This window comes from Pholcus phalangioides, unplaced genomic scaffold (assembly GCF_987345545.1).
Source record: "Pholcus phalangioides strain wild (caught in Gottingen) unplaced genomic scaffold, Ppha-v1.0 ptg000009l_1, whole genome shotgun sequence".
NCBI classification, from domain to species: domain Eukaryota; kingdom Metazoa; phylum Arthropoda; class Arachnida; order Araneae; family Pholcidae; genus Pholcus; species Pholcus phalangioides.
This window is the reverse complement of record NW_028301602.1, coordinates 50,396,941-50,415,352: the sequence shown is the minus strand read 5'-3', so window position 1 is coordinate 50,415,352 and position 18,412 is coordinate 50,396,941. Positions and strand designations below refer to the sequence as shown.

Genomic DNA, 18,412 nt, shown 5'->3' with positions numbered 1-18,412 from the left:
GAACTTCAAATAGGCAATTGCTCTTCATATTGCCTATTTAATTCAACTACCAATGCTTGAAAACAATCGAAAACAATTTTATGGAAGTTATCTGCGTTCTAGTTTGCATATCTAGCAACGGTAATCAATTTTGACCTTAACATTTACTGACGGCGAATGACCGAGTGCGCATACAAAATCACTTTCCATTTTAAACTATTTCCCGCCAAATAATAAGTTCAATAAGAACTACTGGTCAGAATGACTTGAAAATTTGCATAGATACTCCTGAAGCAATGGAAGTTTCTTTCGCAAAAGGAAAAAAAAAGGTGCAAGTAGATGCTGTTCTTGGCCAGCAGTATAATCTATTTTGTGCAACCACATCATTTCGGCACTTCCACAGCATCAGTGTGTGGATAGAACTTCTATCAAGATGCACATTGCAATACCAGCAAAGCAGCTGCTGAAGACCCATTTTGACAGGATGCACCTTAACCCTTGCAACTTCTGGCTGTTGAACAAGAATTTGTGCTTTCAACCTCATAGCCAGGACACGGTGGACAACATATTTAACATTTCTTAAGTAAGTTGTAGTTATTTGTTCAATTACTTTTTTTTTGTTATGTTTACATGAATTATGAAATCGTGCAATGCTATAATTAAGTTATCATTTTGCCATGGCTGGCTATCGTTTCCATTCTGTGAACAAATTTCCCACATGTTGGATGATGTCATTAATTTATCATGTAAAATTAATGACATCATTTTTAAGTATTTTTCCCCTTTACCAAATAAAATTAAATTTTTTCAGGAATATTTATGTCAATTTTCAAGTCATTCTGACAATCGTTCTTTTTTTACAGTGTTTTGAAATCAGAACCTTATTTATAATCACCCTGTATATCGTAAATCATCGTTAATTAATCTGCATTATTTATGCTTCATTAAATACATTATATTCACCTAATTTTTATTGTATTTTTTGCAAAATAGCTTCCTGATTAAGCGTACTGGAAGTAACTGGCGAAAGCATCTATATATACGGGATGATTATAAAAAAACTATCCCGACATATGGGCCCCTAACTATCATACCATTTGCAGAAACTGAATGAAATTTTGGCATAAGGTATTTTGAGGTATGCGCTCAAGAATGATATGGAAAACAGCAGTGCCACTCTAACAGTTATGGTTACAGGGAGAAAATTTCGAAAATATCAAATGGCGACACCAAGTTTTTTGTATTGGAATGCGATCTCCATACTGAAACACACTAAATAGCGTTGGAAGGGCACCTGTAGCATGAAAATCCCCGGAGCTAGGCAAGGAAAAAGTAAAAAGGACTTTGCCGTGCACCAGAGCATTAATGTTAGTTTCATTCATCACTCCATTTCTTCGGCTGAGATCCCAGCCTGATTAGTCCGCCACAAGGTCATGTGGAAAATTTGTGAAACACAATAAAATGCTTTATTTTATGCTGCTTCTCTGTCCTTATTGGTTGTCCTCACTTTTAGCCTATCTACCGCCGTTGATTTTCATGCTACAGTTGCCGTTCGAACGCTATTTAGGGTTTTTCACAATGGAGATCACATTCCAATACAAAAAACTTGGTGTTGCCATTTGATATTTTCGAAATTTTCTCACTGTAACCGTAACTGTTAGAGTGACACTGTTGTTTTCCATATCATTCTTGAGCGCATACATCAAAATACCTTATGCCAAAATTTCATTCAGTTTCTGTGAATGGTATGATAGTTAGGGGCCCATATGTCGGGATAGTTTTTTTATAATCACCCTGTATATGATTAATAATAACATTAAAAGAATTTTCAAACACATAGTAATACCAGTGAGTTACGCAAAAAATAATTAAATTGCAAAAGTTGGTTTTTGTTAATATGTAAGAAATATTTATTAATTAACCAGTCAAGTGGTTACGGCGGCGTTTGCTGTCGCTGCCATACGTAATGTTGGTGCCTACGACGCCATTTGCCGACGCGCAGACTTTTTTCTGTCTTTTTCACTAGTCGAGTGGTTAAGACGGTATTTGCCGTCGCTGATATGCGTAATGGTGTTGCCTACGATGGCATTTGCCGACACACAGACGGCCTTTTTCACATAGATATGACAAAATAATTTGTCATACATGTGCTGCCATCTCTGTACAGCCATCCTTCTACTTTATTATCTCATCACTAGATGGTGTTGACAGTTATATTTCAAGGTCTGAGATTATTATTACTATTATCTTTGTCATGTTTTGCAAAGCTGCATCCCCAACGCTTTTGTTTCAATTTTCAACTCCCTTGCGAAGATGCATCTGTGTTTTATTACTCATATATCTTTTAGCAAAGGTTTAACTACTATGGTTCCACATAAATCCATCAACAGCATTTCTTTTAGTCACAGGACATAAGGACCGCCCCTCCCTACTTTTGGGCTGTCATTATGAAAAAAAATATATTCAAGCCACTTTTATGAGACTTTTTGAAAAAAAACCACTTATACCATCTTACGCCATTTAAAGATATACCATCAGAATGTACCCCAAGAGTATAAAATGTAGTAAAAATGAAAAATTTTGGCTAATAATGAACCGATATGATGTTTTTCAAGAAAAAAAAATGGTTTGCCACCAGATGTCAATCATCATCAGCATCACTTTGAGGGTCAGGCAAAGGAAGATTCCCCATAGAAATCAGTGTTAAAATTGCCGATTCTATTGTAGAAATACGGAAATTTGGTGTGATTTTTCTGCCATATCAATTTTAAAAATTGTGTTGAATTCTTGATTTTTGAAATATTGAGTTCACTTGTAGATATGCCGCCTAGAAATATAGATACAGTCGAACTTCAGTTAATGGGCAATTTGCATAATGAGCAAAAATTTTGAACAAACTTTGGCTCGGTTAACAAGCGATGATTTGCATTACGAGCAAAAATTTTGCGCCTAATTTATTTCCATGTTATCACAACTGAAGCTGATGATTTTTTTGCTTCCATTTACACATGTGTTATGGAATTGCGGTAATATTCTCCCCTAAAGTCTCTGGTAAGCGTGCCTCACTCAGAAAATTAACACACGTGCGAGTGTGAATATTGGGGTCATTCAAGTATTACGTCAGCATCGATGGGGGGGAGGGTGTTTTTGATTTGCTAACTTCTGATGACAAGGGGGGAGGGGGAGGTTTGAATGATGCTGTACATTATGGCCTGTGCAGAGAATACGCTCGCATACTTTTAGCAGCACCAATCATTTTTGACTTCCAGCGCCCCTGAGGAGAACTCATCTAAAGATGCAAAAAGATTAAATTATTTCATTAATCTCTCTTCTGGAATCATTTCTTTCATTAATGCTGAATTTGCTTCATTAATTACCTTCATTCTTTCTGAAATATTCATTCATTAATTACCTTCATTCTTTCTGAAATATTCATTCATTAATTATGGAATTTTCATTCGTTAATTATGGAATTTTTCATCATTAATTATGGAATTTTTCATCATTAATTATGGAATTTCTCATCATTAATTATGGAATTTTTCATCATTAATTCTTGAATTTTCTTTCATTAATTCTGGAATTTTTTCCTTCAATCATTATTATTTCTTTCATTAGGGGTCATTCAAGTATTACATCAGCATCGATGGGGAGGGGTTTCCAATTTGCTGACTTTTGATGACAAGGGGGGAGGGGGGTTTGGATGATGCTTACGTCATCAACTGCTCTTGATGAAAATATGAAATATTCTTGATGGCATCTTACTCGGTGCGCCAAATACGAGAAAAATCTTTTGCTAGTTTGTGGGCACTTGAACTAACATTCTCCATAATGATAAATCCCTTACATAGCCACTTCAGCGATCTTTAAATGTATCACAGATCCTTCAAGTGCTCTGGAAATGTTTACGGGCCGATTAAGTGTTTTGGAACTGTGCAATGCATCACTCAAGTGATCCCTAATTATGCCAGGAATCGCTTGAGTAATCTGGGAATGTTTTGCGGGTAAATTGAGTGATGTAGAATTCCCTGGAGGCCACTTAAGTACTCTAAAATTTGGCCACATGTCACTCAAGGGATCTCTAAGTGTGCCCTGGATTATTTAAGTATTCTGGAACTGTGTCATGGGTTACTTGAATGATCTTTGAATGTGCCACGGGCCTACTTCAGTGATCTGAAAATGTGCCACAGGCCACTGAAATGTTCTGGAATTGTGCCACGGGTCATTTAAGCCATCTGTAAATGTGCTGCTTAGTTCATTTTTACAAAATTGGGTTTGAGGGGGCAAGCCACATCAGATAACCTTCGGGCCCACATTTGGTCTGCGGGTCAAAGGTTTACCATATATGGCTTAAAGGATGGGTCGCAATGAATTTCTTAAAGAGAAATCTTTCAAATAGCATTGAAATTAACAGAAATCGACTATAATTACATATAAAGCTATTTTCTTTTGAAATATTAATTTTTTTTTTATGTTTTTAACGTTAAAAAATATTTTTTTGCCTCTGGGGGGAGGCACATGAGCCCCCATGCCCCCCCTTCCCACATACGTTTTTGATCCCACCAATATGTGTTAGGAGGTGGGTCGGAGCTGACGAAAGTTTGCTGATGGGGGACGGGGTCAGAGCTTTGCTTACTTTTGCTGATGGGGGGGGGGGTAAAAATGACTTTTTTTCAAATTCTGCTTGAAGAAAACTATGGGCTGATTTGAATTATTGAACCTGACTTTGGAGGGCTAGCTTATGAACAGGAGCCACTGCTTGTCAAAGAGATTGTGTGCTTAAGGAAGACCATGGACTGGGGGTGCATGAGAATGACATTCAAGAACTAGTGGTGAAAAATGTCTAGAAGGTGACGATAGATGAAGTGATGGATCTCTTTTGCAAGCACCAGCAAGTGTTTATGGACGGTATGTCATCAGAAGAGAGAAGTAAGGAGAAGTCCCTCTCATATAAAATGAGATTAGAGATGTGGGAATCTGTGCAAAACTCTGTAGAAAAGAACCACCCAAATAAAGCTGTAGCAGCATATTAGCAATGAATCTGTCCAACGAATACTGCAATTTCCCATTTCTTAGAAATCCTAAAAAGGAGACAAAAGCAAGTGTCATTGGACGAGGCTCTTTTTGAAAGTCATACAAAAAGAATAAGTTTGCAAACAACAGTGAGTCTGTTAATTGTCCTAAACGATAGTCCTCCTGTCTCTCATCGTTTAGAGTAAGTTAAGTCAATAATGTCTGTAAACATTACCGTATTACATATTTATTTATATTATGTATATTTTATTGTATTATGTATTATTATTATTGTGTCTAATTATTATTGAATGAATGCCGTTTTTATTAGTCATTTTTATGTAAATGAATGATTGTAGAATGAACTATCAGAGTTTCTATTATTTCCTATGGGGAAAGTTTGATTCAAATAACGAGCTATTCAGATAACGAGCATGTTAGTGGGACAAATTAAGCTTGTTTACTGAAGTTCCACTTTATAAAGTAATTAGCTGGACCTATTTTTGCATTGGATATCCATGCAATAACATTTATTTATATCTATAACTTTTTATTTATATCTTCTCAAGCATGAAAATTAAGTTCTCTGTATTGTCTTTTTATATTCAACTGCATAAATTTCATATAGTTTAGGTTGTTTTAAAATTAATTATGTGCCCATAAAAAGTACATCAAAGAAATTCCCGAAGAGTGTTATTGCTACGTGTTGGCAACTACACGAAACTCGAGATTTCCCTCTTTCTACCTGTACATTATTCGATCAAAACGGATTAAAAGCTGAATAGTTATGATTTTTTTAAAATCTGATGATTATTTTTGAAACACCCTGTATATTCATTTCTACGTTTCTTTAAATCTAGATTTATTTCTTTTATGAGTTGCGCAGAAATGCGCAATATTGGTTAACTTAGACACGGTTTGTATGTCCCTCAAAGAAAGAGGGAGATATCATGTGATCCAAAAAACCTCATTGAAGAAAACACGGGCAGCACCGGGTATTATAGCTAGTTGTGCAGTATAATTTCAGTAAATAAATGTTGGTAAATGTAATTACACCCAAAAAGTGCAATATTTACCCCACGCCAATGGTGGACCATGGACCACTTTTACAGTCAATAATATCACAAGATTCTTCGTTTTACAGTAGGCCTAATGTTGTAGACCCCAGCCGAGTCTTCAATATTCATGTTTTTAGTGTTGCCAGATTTGATGTCATAGTTGTGCAATAATATTTTATTCCATATAAATATGCAAATGAGTAGTCTGTTAAAAGATTATGATAATGTTACAGTGCTGCTGACTGTGATTGGCTGTTGTAACATTAAATGATGAGAAAGGACTTCCTCAAATACCAGTAGTGTGCTGGGGATGATCACATTCTTTCGCTTCAATGCAAGTTGTTCTAACCTGGTAGTTCCAGAATCATTCTGCCCAGTGAGCGGAGCACAGAGTTGTGCCTATTCCATTACCATGAACCACTGAAGTGCTCCAGCACCATACCATCTTCTCCTTTTGTTCGCCACCTGACCAGAATTTCTTCATGTGTCTGCCTTTCCTGTGAAGTGAACTTGCTAACAACAGAGACTTGTCTACATCGTCACCAGACTCCTCGATTCCTGTTATCTTTTGGGTCTGTATCTCAGGGATATGCTTGGCCTAAACGTTCAGAACAGGAGGGTGGTTTTCTATGCGATGAAGACGTGAAAGTAGGCTGACCATATTCTTTTGAGAGAAATACAGAATTTGGGATGTCGGATATTATACGGGGAAATATGGGACATCACCAATTATCGACAAAAATGATGCCAAAAGCAAGCAAAGTTGCCTAATACTTCTAAAATAATGGAAGGTCGCTAGTGGTGGGAAATGAGGCACAACTGCAAATTGCACTGGATTAAAATTCCACGAAATAAAATGTCCACCATGTTTAATATGCGAGATCGGTATTCTTATTTATATTTGTAATGATAAAATATAACTTATGAGTTAAAAAAATAATTTCAATCTCTGATTTTAGTAAAGAATAAAAATTCAAGTAGGATTTGTCTAAAAAACAGGAAAAACTGGAACATTTTTGCAAAAAAAGTTGGGACTGTCCCGGGAAATATGGGACATGGTCACCCTACGTGAAAGGCACCTTGGACTGCACCGGTGAGATCTAACCATTTCATTGCACTATTTTTAGTGCTAAAAACTGTGAGCAAAAAATAACTTTCACATACATCAAGTTGAAAATTGTTGTTTGGTGCAAAAATCTGAATCTAATATATTTTTTGAATAAATATTATAAGTGGAAAACAAAGTGTTGTCATTCATTATTCATGTGTGCGAACTCTGCGCCAATTCCTCCGCACTGTGCCAAAGTTAACATCCTGCTCCAATAGTGTATTTTTGTATTTTTCTGCGCCAAATAGCAAATTTTGCTTCAGTATGTCCGGAATTTCGGAAACTATGCCAAAAAATTTTGTTCTTGCTTTCTGTGAAATGATTCTTTCCGAGAAGAGTGTGTTTTATTTCACTGTACTTAAACTATCGCCTTATTTAAACTATATATATATATTGGGCTTTCCATCGCGAAACCCCAATGATATCCGTGATCGTTCAACTGAAGATGGTTGCAATGGTTTTTTCAGCTTTAAAGCGCAAATGCGAGTCGGTTTCCTTTTTCAAAAACAGAAATTACTATAGCCGATCGTCATTGTGTCAAATCCTGATGTTTCGTAAAAAAATTTCCATTCCGGTATTAAAAAGCGCATGTCCGCTGAATTACGAATGTTAATTTAGAAACTGCAGAATAACGAGTGTCCGATCGCCAATATCGCCAAATAGCGAGTGCTGAATCGCCAAACATTGTGTTGATTCTTCCGAAATTCTCCGATTTTGCAACTATTTCTTTCCGAGTATAAAAAAATTGAAAACTTATAGAAAATTTTTAGCCTATTTGAAGTGCTGCTGTTCCAGACAGTAAATTGTGCACTCAGTAAGCAAAAATCATCTTAAATACACTGCTGTGTAAAATTTTATGACAGCTGCTTTTTCAAACAAGGTGGCAAAAGCCTGAAACATCAAAAACAAAAAACAAGCTGATAAAAATATGTTTGATAACAAAAGACAGTGAATTTTTTTTTATTTTGAAAAGGGGTGAGGGTTAACGAAAATATTCTTGTTAATTTCGCTACTCCAATTTATAAATAACTGCTCTGAATCATATATTTTGCTGCTCCAAAACTGCTCCGAATCCTGAATTTTGCTGCTCCAAAATGAACTTGGTCACTTCCCACCCCTGATTATTGCTGCCCGCTAATGAATCAATGTTGGGTAAACAAAAAATGAACCGGAATGTACTGAAACTGTGCATTAATAATGTTGGGGCTCGACCAATCCCAACTCATTTTGCGGATGACAGTGTTGAATTTCCACTTGTTTTAATTTAACTTAAATTTTTTTTTTTTTTTTTTTTGATAACACATACATTTTAGTTAATATTGTTTTTCACATTACAAGATTACAGTTATTAATGTACCGTTTCAGTACATTCCTGGTTGGTTTTTTGTTTACCCAACATTACATTCATTAGCATTACATTTACATTCATTAGCATTACATTTACATTCATTAGCATTACATTTACATTCATTAGCATTACATTTACATTCATTAGCATTACATTTACATTCATTAGCAGGCAAAAATAATTAATGATACTTCGTTTTCCACTTATAATATTTATTCAAAAAAAATATTAGATTTAGATTTTCGCACAACAAAACAATTTTCAGCTTGATTTATTACAGAAAGTTAATGCAAGATATACAGAAGACTGGATGTTGTGAAGATATTTATTATTTGAGATGTTAATTTTTTTTTAAGGAAGGAAAAAACTCATCTCTGCCTGTACTGGGAGTCGTCTCTATCTCCTCTGTAGCTTAGTGGTCAGAGCACTCGTCCGGCAATCGAGGGACCCGGGCTCAACTCTCGGTAGAGGCAGAGATGAGTTTTTTCCTTCCTTAAAAAAAATTAACATCTCAAATAATAAATATCTTCACAACATCCAGTCTTCTGTATATCTTGTATTAACAAGTGGAGAGCGACATTTATGCCATAGAAAGTTAATGCATAAGTTTTGGTGTGGCATCTGAACCGAGGGTGCTATGGCTGCTTTAGCACCCACAGTGTTTTGCAGTCAAAAAACCTCTTACAACCCCTTACTGATTGTTTTCGTAAAAGAACTAACAAAAAATAAAAAATCATCTTCACTTTACACGTCTTATTCTGTTGTCTTACTCTACCTATAACTGAGTATGTATTTAGTGGTTATTTGTGCAGCCTCGGCACCTATGATCTGTATTTTTGTAGAGTCCACATATTTTTTTTATTCTGTTCAGGCAGGCATCCTTTCTTTTTTTCAGGGTAAAAGTGTGTTCACTGTTGATCTTAGATCTAGTGGCGCTCTGTGTAAAAACAGTGGTTGGCCCAGAAGCAGATCCAGAGCGATATGTCGGAGAAGGCAATTTTTGCCAGTCATTACTGTCTTGTAAAATATGGGACAGATTCATTCTCCCATGTTATCAGGCTCTTGGTGGGGTGATCATTCTCATCGCCCCCGCACTTGTCCCCCCCCCCTCCCCATCATGGTTGGATATACAAGCCGTAATGTATCACTCCGCCAAGGCTGTGACGTCAAAATCTGGGTCCTAAGAGAGGCTGTTTTGATTTTTCTCAGCTCACGCCACATGCAGTTATAATTAATTCTATTAATATATTTAATTCAATTTTCTCGTGGTTTTTAATCTATAATTTACAATTTAATTGTTGTTTTTTTATTCTTCAAGTTATTTTATATCTCATCTAGTAGAATTTTGTCTTAATAATAGACGTGAAGTTGAGAGAAATTCGCTATTCATCTGATGAAAAACTTGTGAACATTAGGGCAGGGTTGGCAGGTTTTTGACACATGGCAGTTTTTGACGGTTTAAACTGCAGTTTAAACTGTCACGTCAAAAACCCTCCGTCAAAAACCTTTGTCAAAAACTGTCAAAAACCTCAAATATTGCTTTTCGATATAAAAATTCCCAATGAAAATGCACACGTTAATTGCATGTAATGTTTAAAGTGACTATGTTATACAAAGAATAAATATTTAATAAGATTCTAAAATAATTTTCTACTCCCGACAGAATTATTTTGGACAATATATGTTTTTTTTTTCTTATAAAATTTGAATAAAGCATAACTTGAACATTGAAGGGAAAACTGTGGAACGATTTGACATTCTTTGATTCAAGATGATTCTTGACCTTCCAAAATTTCTTCAACTGCTTATATATATGCATTGATATAAACTATCTGCTGTACTCTTTTTACAACAGATAAGTGTTTAAAAAAGTTTATTACATCATGTATGTAATGTTGATTTCTGTTATTATTAAATTATCTAGATAACCACTGATACTTAAAACGATAATCTTGTTGTGCATAACATTGAAATATATCTAGCGACAAAATACTAAATTGTAGGACTAAAATGTCATTTAATTTGGCAATGCTAGCTTGTATATGTCAAACTTGGTTTATTCTTACTTTTGCACTATGATATGGTACATTTACTAGTATTTATAATGCAATGGTTTTCCAATTGAAGCTGTATTCAAACATGCAAAACAAATGCTTTGGGTATCAAGTCTTGTCAGCTCTGCTTTGGTTGAAAATACTCTTTAAAGCTGTGTGAATTTATACACCCTGATCTAAGAAATTTTTAGGAGAAAATAAATGAGTTTAGTTAGTGCATTAACAGATGCTGCGTTAGAAATTTTATATGGAATAAAATTTTGGGCAGATCAGAAAATTTAAAATATTAAAATATATATTTTTCCTCAATAATTATAATTCTGAATATAAAACCCTTTAATCTAAATAAAAGTGTTTTGTTATTTAACATATCTATCAAGTTAACAAAAACTATTTGACATCATTGACAGTAAGATTTGGATAGTTTTAATACTGAGTTAGTTTCTGGGGTCAAAAACCTAACCCTGATTCCCTGTTATACATATTTTGAATAAGCAGCTCTATTCCACTTAGCAAATTCAACACAGGTAATGAGTAGCTTAGATAAATAAACCATAAAATTATATTTTATGGTTTAAATATTATATTGTTCTAGACTCTTATGTTGAAGAATTCAAAATTGTAAATTATAATTAATATTTTGTTTTAATTATTGTAATAAATTAATGTTTAAAAATAAAACATTGTAATATGCCAAAAAGTAAGTTTTTCATCATGTTGTATACCTATTATGTTCAAAACATTATCAAAAGGCATTCATTTAGGTTTTTGACGGTTTTCGACAGTTTTTGATGGTTTAAACCAGTTTTTGACGCTTGTCATGTCAAAAACCCAACCCTGCATTAGGGTAAGTTGCTATTCAATCAATGTGTCTGAAATTTTTATTTTTGCAGACTTAATTGCTGTATTATCGCAATTTAGTTCAAGAGTAGATATTTCCTGATTTATAATGTACCTAAATTTAATTTCTTTGTGTGTTTGACAGGAGTTTTTTAATTTTTATAACTTGAGGAAAATTTTTTATTACCTTAAGAACTATAATTGAAGCACATTTTTTAGATCGAAAGAAAATTTTTTTATTTCAAATATTTAAAAAACCAGAAGCTGAAACTCCTCACAATCAAATAAATGGATAATTTTGAATAAACAAAAGTATCTGGAGAAGCTAATTTTTTTTGTAATTTAAAAACAGTATGACATTTAAATTAGTATCCTCTCTTTCTGCAAGCATGCCTGTAATTCAATAAAATTTGTTGCCTCTCGAACCATCCTTGGTTTGTTGAGGTACCACGATAAAAAATTTAATAAAAAATAAAATAAATTTGTTGCCTTTATGCTGTATATATTGTAAATACCACACATCTGTGGCATTTCACATTTTCTTTGTAGATGCCACGACCCTGTTGTGTTCCTGGCTGCAGGTCAAACTACAAGGGGGAAATATACACGAACGTATTTACCTTCCCGAAATATCCTGAAAGAAAATTCAAGTGGGAGAAGCTGATACGTCGTTATGATTTCAAGAGTACAAATGAATCTGTTGTGTGCATCAAACACTTTGAAGAAAAATTCATTGAAAGAAACCATCAAGCAACACAACCAGATGGAACTCTCCTCATTGTACAAAAATTACTCTGAAAAAATCCAGTATTATCACCCGAGGCACATCCCACTATCTTTCCTGGACAACCATCTTATTTGACAACTAAATTACCATCAAAACAAAAGACTCCAGAGGAAAGAAATAAAGAAATTGATGGCAGAGAGGAAAAACACTTTCAAGAATGGTTCAACTCGGATAAAATCAAGAATTTCCAAGAATTTAAAACTGGCTTTGGAAGTAGGCTGGACAAATCATGGTTAGTGTTATCTGATGTAAGCTCCATTTACCTGGGGAAAGCAGACTTGAGTGATGCACCATCATTTGTTATTTCAATTAAAATAGCTGAAGATTTGACTGTCACCATCTGGCACAATAACCATCCTTTACCAAAATCAAATTTAGAGTGGCTGTTAGGTAAAGACTCAAAATGTTCTTCATGGACAGCATTTGATTCCTTGATTATTCATCTCCATTCATTCAGTAAAGAAACAACCTTTCATACCAGGTTAGAGAAAATCGTTGCACTTTCATAAGATATTGTTGACGACTGTGAAAGTACATCATTGGCTGAAACATTATCTTTCCTACATGAACAGTTAGAACTAAGTTTAATGAAAGCTCCTCGTTATTCTGCCCAAATGCTATTATGGGCATCCATGTTTTACTTCAACAGCCCAGCAGCATATCGCCTTGTGAGGGATTCCAACAGACTGATACTGCCTCATCCTTATTACTTAAAAACATTGTTACAAAATTTAGGGAGTCTCCAGAGTGGAGTACAAAACTCGCACTTGAAGTATCTTGCAAGTAAGTGTGGTGAACTTCTTGAAACTGAAAAGTTGGTTGGCTTAATGATGGATGAGATATATGTCTCAAACCTGGGACATTTTACAAGGGTGGCATGATTGAAGGGTCAGCATTCAATTTGAGTAACACAGAGGCCTCAACGGTTCAAGCTTTTATGATTTCATCATCGTTCCCAATGAAAAATCAAACAGCAGATGATTTGTATTCTATTTTGAGTCAAGTACTCAGGGTTCTCCACGAAGCTGGATATATTGTTTTGTTTGCAATCGCAGACAACAACAGAATCAATAGAAAGGCCTATGAGAAAATGTGTGGTGGATCATTGAAATCTTCTACTGAACATCTAGAAAATCCAGACAGTAAACTTTTTCTGATGTTTAACTTAAACTATACATTGTATGAAAAATGTTCGTAACAATTGGTTTAACCAAAAAGACACCAATCAAACATTTTACATACCCTGAATGAAGTCGCTGATATCGGACTGTTCTAATGACACCCCAGATGAAGATGTTGTTATGTATGCAAGTGTAATGCATTTAAAGACATTGCACAGAAAGGAATGTGATAACATTAAACTGGCTTCTAGTTTGAGCAGAAAAGCCTTATATCCAAACCACTTGGAATGCCAGAATGTTGGTCAGGCTCTCAAGCTATTTGATGAAAAATTGATCCCAGCATTAAAAGAATTTCGAAGTAAAATCGGTGAGGATATTGTTGGAACAATAGATTTCATTGATATTTTTCTAAATTTTGGAAATTTTTAAATGTAAAAACTCCACACAAAGGTAAGCACAAGATTGATGTTTTCTGTGAGCCCATCACTAGTCCCAAGTGCTATAATATTGTGTTTTTGGAGAATTTTTGCTCTTGGCTTCAGGAATGGGAGTCTCTTTCTTCTCCATTATTTGCAAAGCCTGGATCCAGATGTGAAAAACTTATGAAAGAAACATCCTTTACTCTTCTTCACACAACTCATACATTAGTGCTGATTTGCAAATATCCATTTGAAACCCTCACTCCTCCACTAGTGTATATATTATTGGGAAAGTTTCAAACTGACTGTTTAGACGCTCGTTTCAGTCGATAAAGATGCATGAATGGGGGAAATGACCACATATCTGTCTCTCAAGTACTGGAATCTGAAAGGAAATTGAAGGTCTTAAGTCTATTGACATTGCAATCACCTAAATGGGTTCATTCAATATAAAACATTTCTTAGAATCATGCAAGAGTGTAGAAAGTGATGCTCCAGATGTTTTTTTCTTAGATGTAATACCTTTCTCGGAAAAAGTGAAGATTTCACAGTCCAATATGAAAGTATTGGTGTTTATTGCAGGATATGTGGCTGGAGTTGCCTCTGGGTCATGTTTTGAGTGCAAAAATAAGCTTGCAACTGACAAGCAGATGCATTATGACGCTGACAAGAAGACGATGCAGTACCTGAAAGAACTTGGTCGTGGTGGTTTGTTGTGGCCGAATGACTTCACAGTTAATGTATATGTTGTTGTCTTCAAAATTTTTCAAACTTGTATAACATCAACGTATGAAGAACAGTTTCTAAAAGCAAACAGTCAAAGATATTTACTTTGTGAACTTTCCAAAGAAAAATTACTGGATGAAGGGACACAATTTGAAGGCATTTGTTGCTGCGGTAAGTCTCTTTGCTCTTTATTAGGAGATTGCATCAAAATATTATCCAATATATTTTTAAATAATTACACAAAAACCAGAAATGATAAATTGAATACCAAATCCTCAACCAAAAGGAAACTTGCCACTGTAAAACTATTGTCCACTAACTTATAACAACATTCATTATTTGCTATTTTGGCATTCCGCAGATAGTGTGTTTTTTTTTTACCAGTTGATAATATTGTACCTAGGTATTGTGCCCTCTTCATGCATCATGTACAACAGTCTGGTGCGTTTGTGTTTTACTATCTGTCATAGAAATTGTTTTTCGCCTTCGCAGTCTACTTTTGCTGTATTTGTGTTTCAGTATAAATTGTGCCTATCATTTTACCCCGCATCATGTTTTATACACTGGCCTATTATTTTTCCCCTGCATCATGTTTTTTTCACTGTCCCACTTTGCTGCATTAGTGCTTTCAGTATATGTTTGTGGCCTATTATTTCCCCTCGCATCATGTTATACACCGTCCCGCTTTGCTGCATTCATGCTTTAGTACAGTGGTTCTCAACCATTTTTTGTCCATGGCCCCTTTCAACCATTTCTCATTCCTGTGGCCCCCTTGCGAACATGAATAATTTTCTACTCCATCCCTCCTTCCCCCCCCCCTCCGTTTTCCCATTAGAAGATAATTATTCAAAAATTGTCTGAAGTGTAAATATTTTTTAATTTAATTTGACTAATTTTTAATTTATGAAAATAACGAAAAAGCAAAATAAACATAATATGGTACAGTAAAAATAGAATAAATCCCTTGGGGTCACAAAGTGTCTGTATCATCGTGATGTTACTTTTTTGTGAAGTTTATAGTTTTGTGTTTTTCACAGTTTGATTTGTATGTTTTATGTGTTGTGTCAGTCCAATTAAAAAAAAAAATATTTTTAATCAATGTGAACTCCGCGCTTGAAGACGGCACAATGTCATCAAGTTACTGTACTGGATGATGAAATTTGTATTATTTCCAAATTAGTTTTTTTGTGTGTAAATGATTATGGTTTCATTGAGAAATGTCAGTTGTAGCTTCTAAAATACGCATTCTTATAATGATAAAAATCGCAAAAACTGGTAGCAAGCAGTTTTTTAATTTTATTCTCTTCGTGCGGATAAAAGTAGTAATGAGGGAGTAGCCACACAAATGAATCACAACTGAAAAGTTCAACCTTTCACGTCATTTTTAACAATAATACATGTATCAAGGATATAGGTTCATGTTGTAGCCCTACTATGAATTTAAAAAAGTTAACTAAAATACGTGTGAAAATTTTATAAATATTTGTTTGAACCCTTCATTCCAGAGAAATCATGTACGCAGTGACAAAACTGTTTGTGTGAACATAATAATGATTCATTATCAGTATTTTAAGCCCATCGGAAACTATAAATAATCAGATTTTCAAATAAGAAAATTATCAGTTTGTTGACTTTAATTTTGATACGTGAAGATCTGATATTTCATTGGATGTGTGACAAGCTACCTTCAAGTGGCTTTTTGGTTCATAATGTGACCGCTCTCTCGCAGGCGAATGAAGCAACATGCTAGTTGGCTTAAACACAGCACAATATTTCACATTACATTCCGTACTATATTTAATATACAGGGCGCATAGGTAAAGGGGCATATGGCATTTTACTGGTGAACCATTGGTCCTAGAGGCATACTTCCAGTTGGAAAAAGTATCCGAATAATGTGTAGTACTCAGATATTTGATTCATGATGCCAGGGGTACATAGTTATTAAAATAAAAATGTTAACTTTTTATGCGGACAGCCTGTGCCCCAAAACCCAATTGGAAAGTTGTTTCCCGGTCTCCCACAAAAAAATTCAACGTGTTTTTTCACTGAGATATTCGAAGAAAGTTGAAAAAAAACAGCATTAAATGAGGGGAAACCATTTTACCCGCATTGAATGCTGTTTTTCCCAAATTTCCTCAATTTTTCGAATTCGCATATCTCGGTGAATATTGCACTTGGAAACGTGAAATTATTTTAGTTGGCATTGGGAAAGACAGAGCAACAACTTCTTAATCGGGTTCTTTGGCACACTGGGATGGTATAAAAAGTTGTTTTTTTTATTTTATAGCTATACAACCCTTTTCAACATGAATGACATATCTGAGTTGGACTCGTGATTTGGACACTTTTTCTAATTAGGTATGTCTCTAACACTAATGGCTCACCAGTAAAGTGCCATACGCCCTGTTACCCATGCAGCCTCCAAATACATGTAACAAAATAGCTTGAGACGAAACACAGGCAACTCTAATTTTAGCAAATACCATTATAATGGGAAAAATATCGTTTTAACGAAAACTTTTCTAATCCCTCGGATAGGTTTACATAGAAACAATATAAAAATCTGGAATTCCTTTGTAACGAAATTTCGTTATTACGAAGTGATTTCTCGGGTCTCTTGGAGTTCCGGTCTAATGGGGTTTGACCAAAGCGTATTAATAAAGGGTCTTTAATATGCTTTGGGTTTGACTGTATTTCCCGCCAAAAAAAATCGGACATTTTTGCAGTAAAGTAATTGAACTTTGGCAATTTGATCTGAAAACAGCCCTTTTTATAATGATTATGTCCTTTTTACTTTTATAAATTTAGGAAGGAAACAAAAGGAAGAAAGGGTGGGAAGAACGAGAAAAATGGCCAAGACGAGCTCGGTTGTGCGTAAATGCCTCTAAATTCCACTTGTGCGCAAGGGGATTCGTGCCTCACTCTCAGTTTTATGACAAAATTTCACATTTATGAGACGTATGACTACGGGCACGAGATTAATCTCTATATATATAGCTCTTTCAATATTAAAATATTTCATTTATACGAAGCACAATTTCAATTATTTGACATTTTCATTTTGATTCGAACTCCAAATCTTTGGCATTTAGACATCATTTCCAACTATAAAATCTAAGTAGTTTTTGCAGATTGTGAAAACGCGTCGCTGAATTGGTTTTGCATGCGTGTTATCAACACTAAAAACTATAAATTTTAGGTTGACAGATACAAAGAGACATATCGAGCCGGTTATGGACATTTCAAAGTGAAGACTTATGTGAGAATTTATTGCACTTTTTTTTTAGAAATCAGCAGATGCCGTGAGTCTCTAATAAACAGATTTAAATTGCTTTAAATGTAGTCATACGCCTTTTTAGAATTTTTTTTCTAATGTCCATAGCATTGTTCTTGCAGGATAGGAAAATTGCATTGAAATTATTTAGGATGCTGCAGGCCAGTAGCAGGGCAGTTAAAAGGAAGCATTACAGTATCGATTAAAAAAACTTTAAAGATGTGGTGTCAATCTTGGAGGAAGTCCCAATACAGGGGCGACTCGAGCTTACATGCCGCCCGGGTACGAAGCCTCATGTGCCGCCCCTACTGGCGACCCTGCCAGGAGGCTGATAGGGCTTCGGTGAAGGGCACCTGGAGATAAACCTGATTTTTTTTCAGAAGAAAATCGCACATCATTGTTTACAGTGCAAAATGTGTGTGACCATACGTCCCGCTTTTGAAATAGAAAAATTTTTGTCTTTGTTTTTTGTGTTCTAGAATTATTTTACCATTCTTAATAAATGCCAGATAACTTAATCCTTGAAAGAGCGCTTATTTTTGTGAGCCATCATCATGATGATATCAAGATGATATTTAACGGGGTAATTTTTAGTAAGAAAATTTTTTCAAAGGTGTTTCTGGTATTCCAGGGGCCGGACAAGTGAAAAACCAAATTTTTCCCTGGCCTTCATTTGACTATT

General features: G+C 34.9%; 1 protein-coding gene across 16 annotated transcripts in view; it reads left to right on the top strand.

Annotated features, from left to right (window-relative positions):
• The window catches only part of Archease (protein archease), a 288,400-nt gene that overhangs the window by 81,533 nt on the left and 188,455 nt on the right, over positions 1-18,412 (top strand). For 11 of the 16 annotated variants that reach the window (XR_016193230.1, XR_016193231.1, XM_089236480.1 and 8 more), the window contains one exon: positions 14,310-14,624. The exons of the other annotated variants lie outside the window; for them this stretch is intronic. Coding sequence is in view for 9 of the 11 variants with exons in the window: in XM_089236480.1 (XP_089092606.1) it covers positions 14,310-14,624 (315 nt within the window). In the remaining 2 variants the exon portion in view is untranslated. The remainder of the gene's footprint in view (positions 1-14,309; positions 14,625-18,412) is intronic. 16 annotated transcript variants of the gene reach the window in all.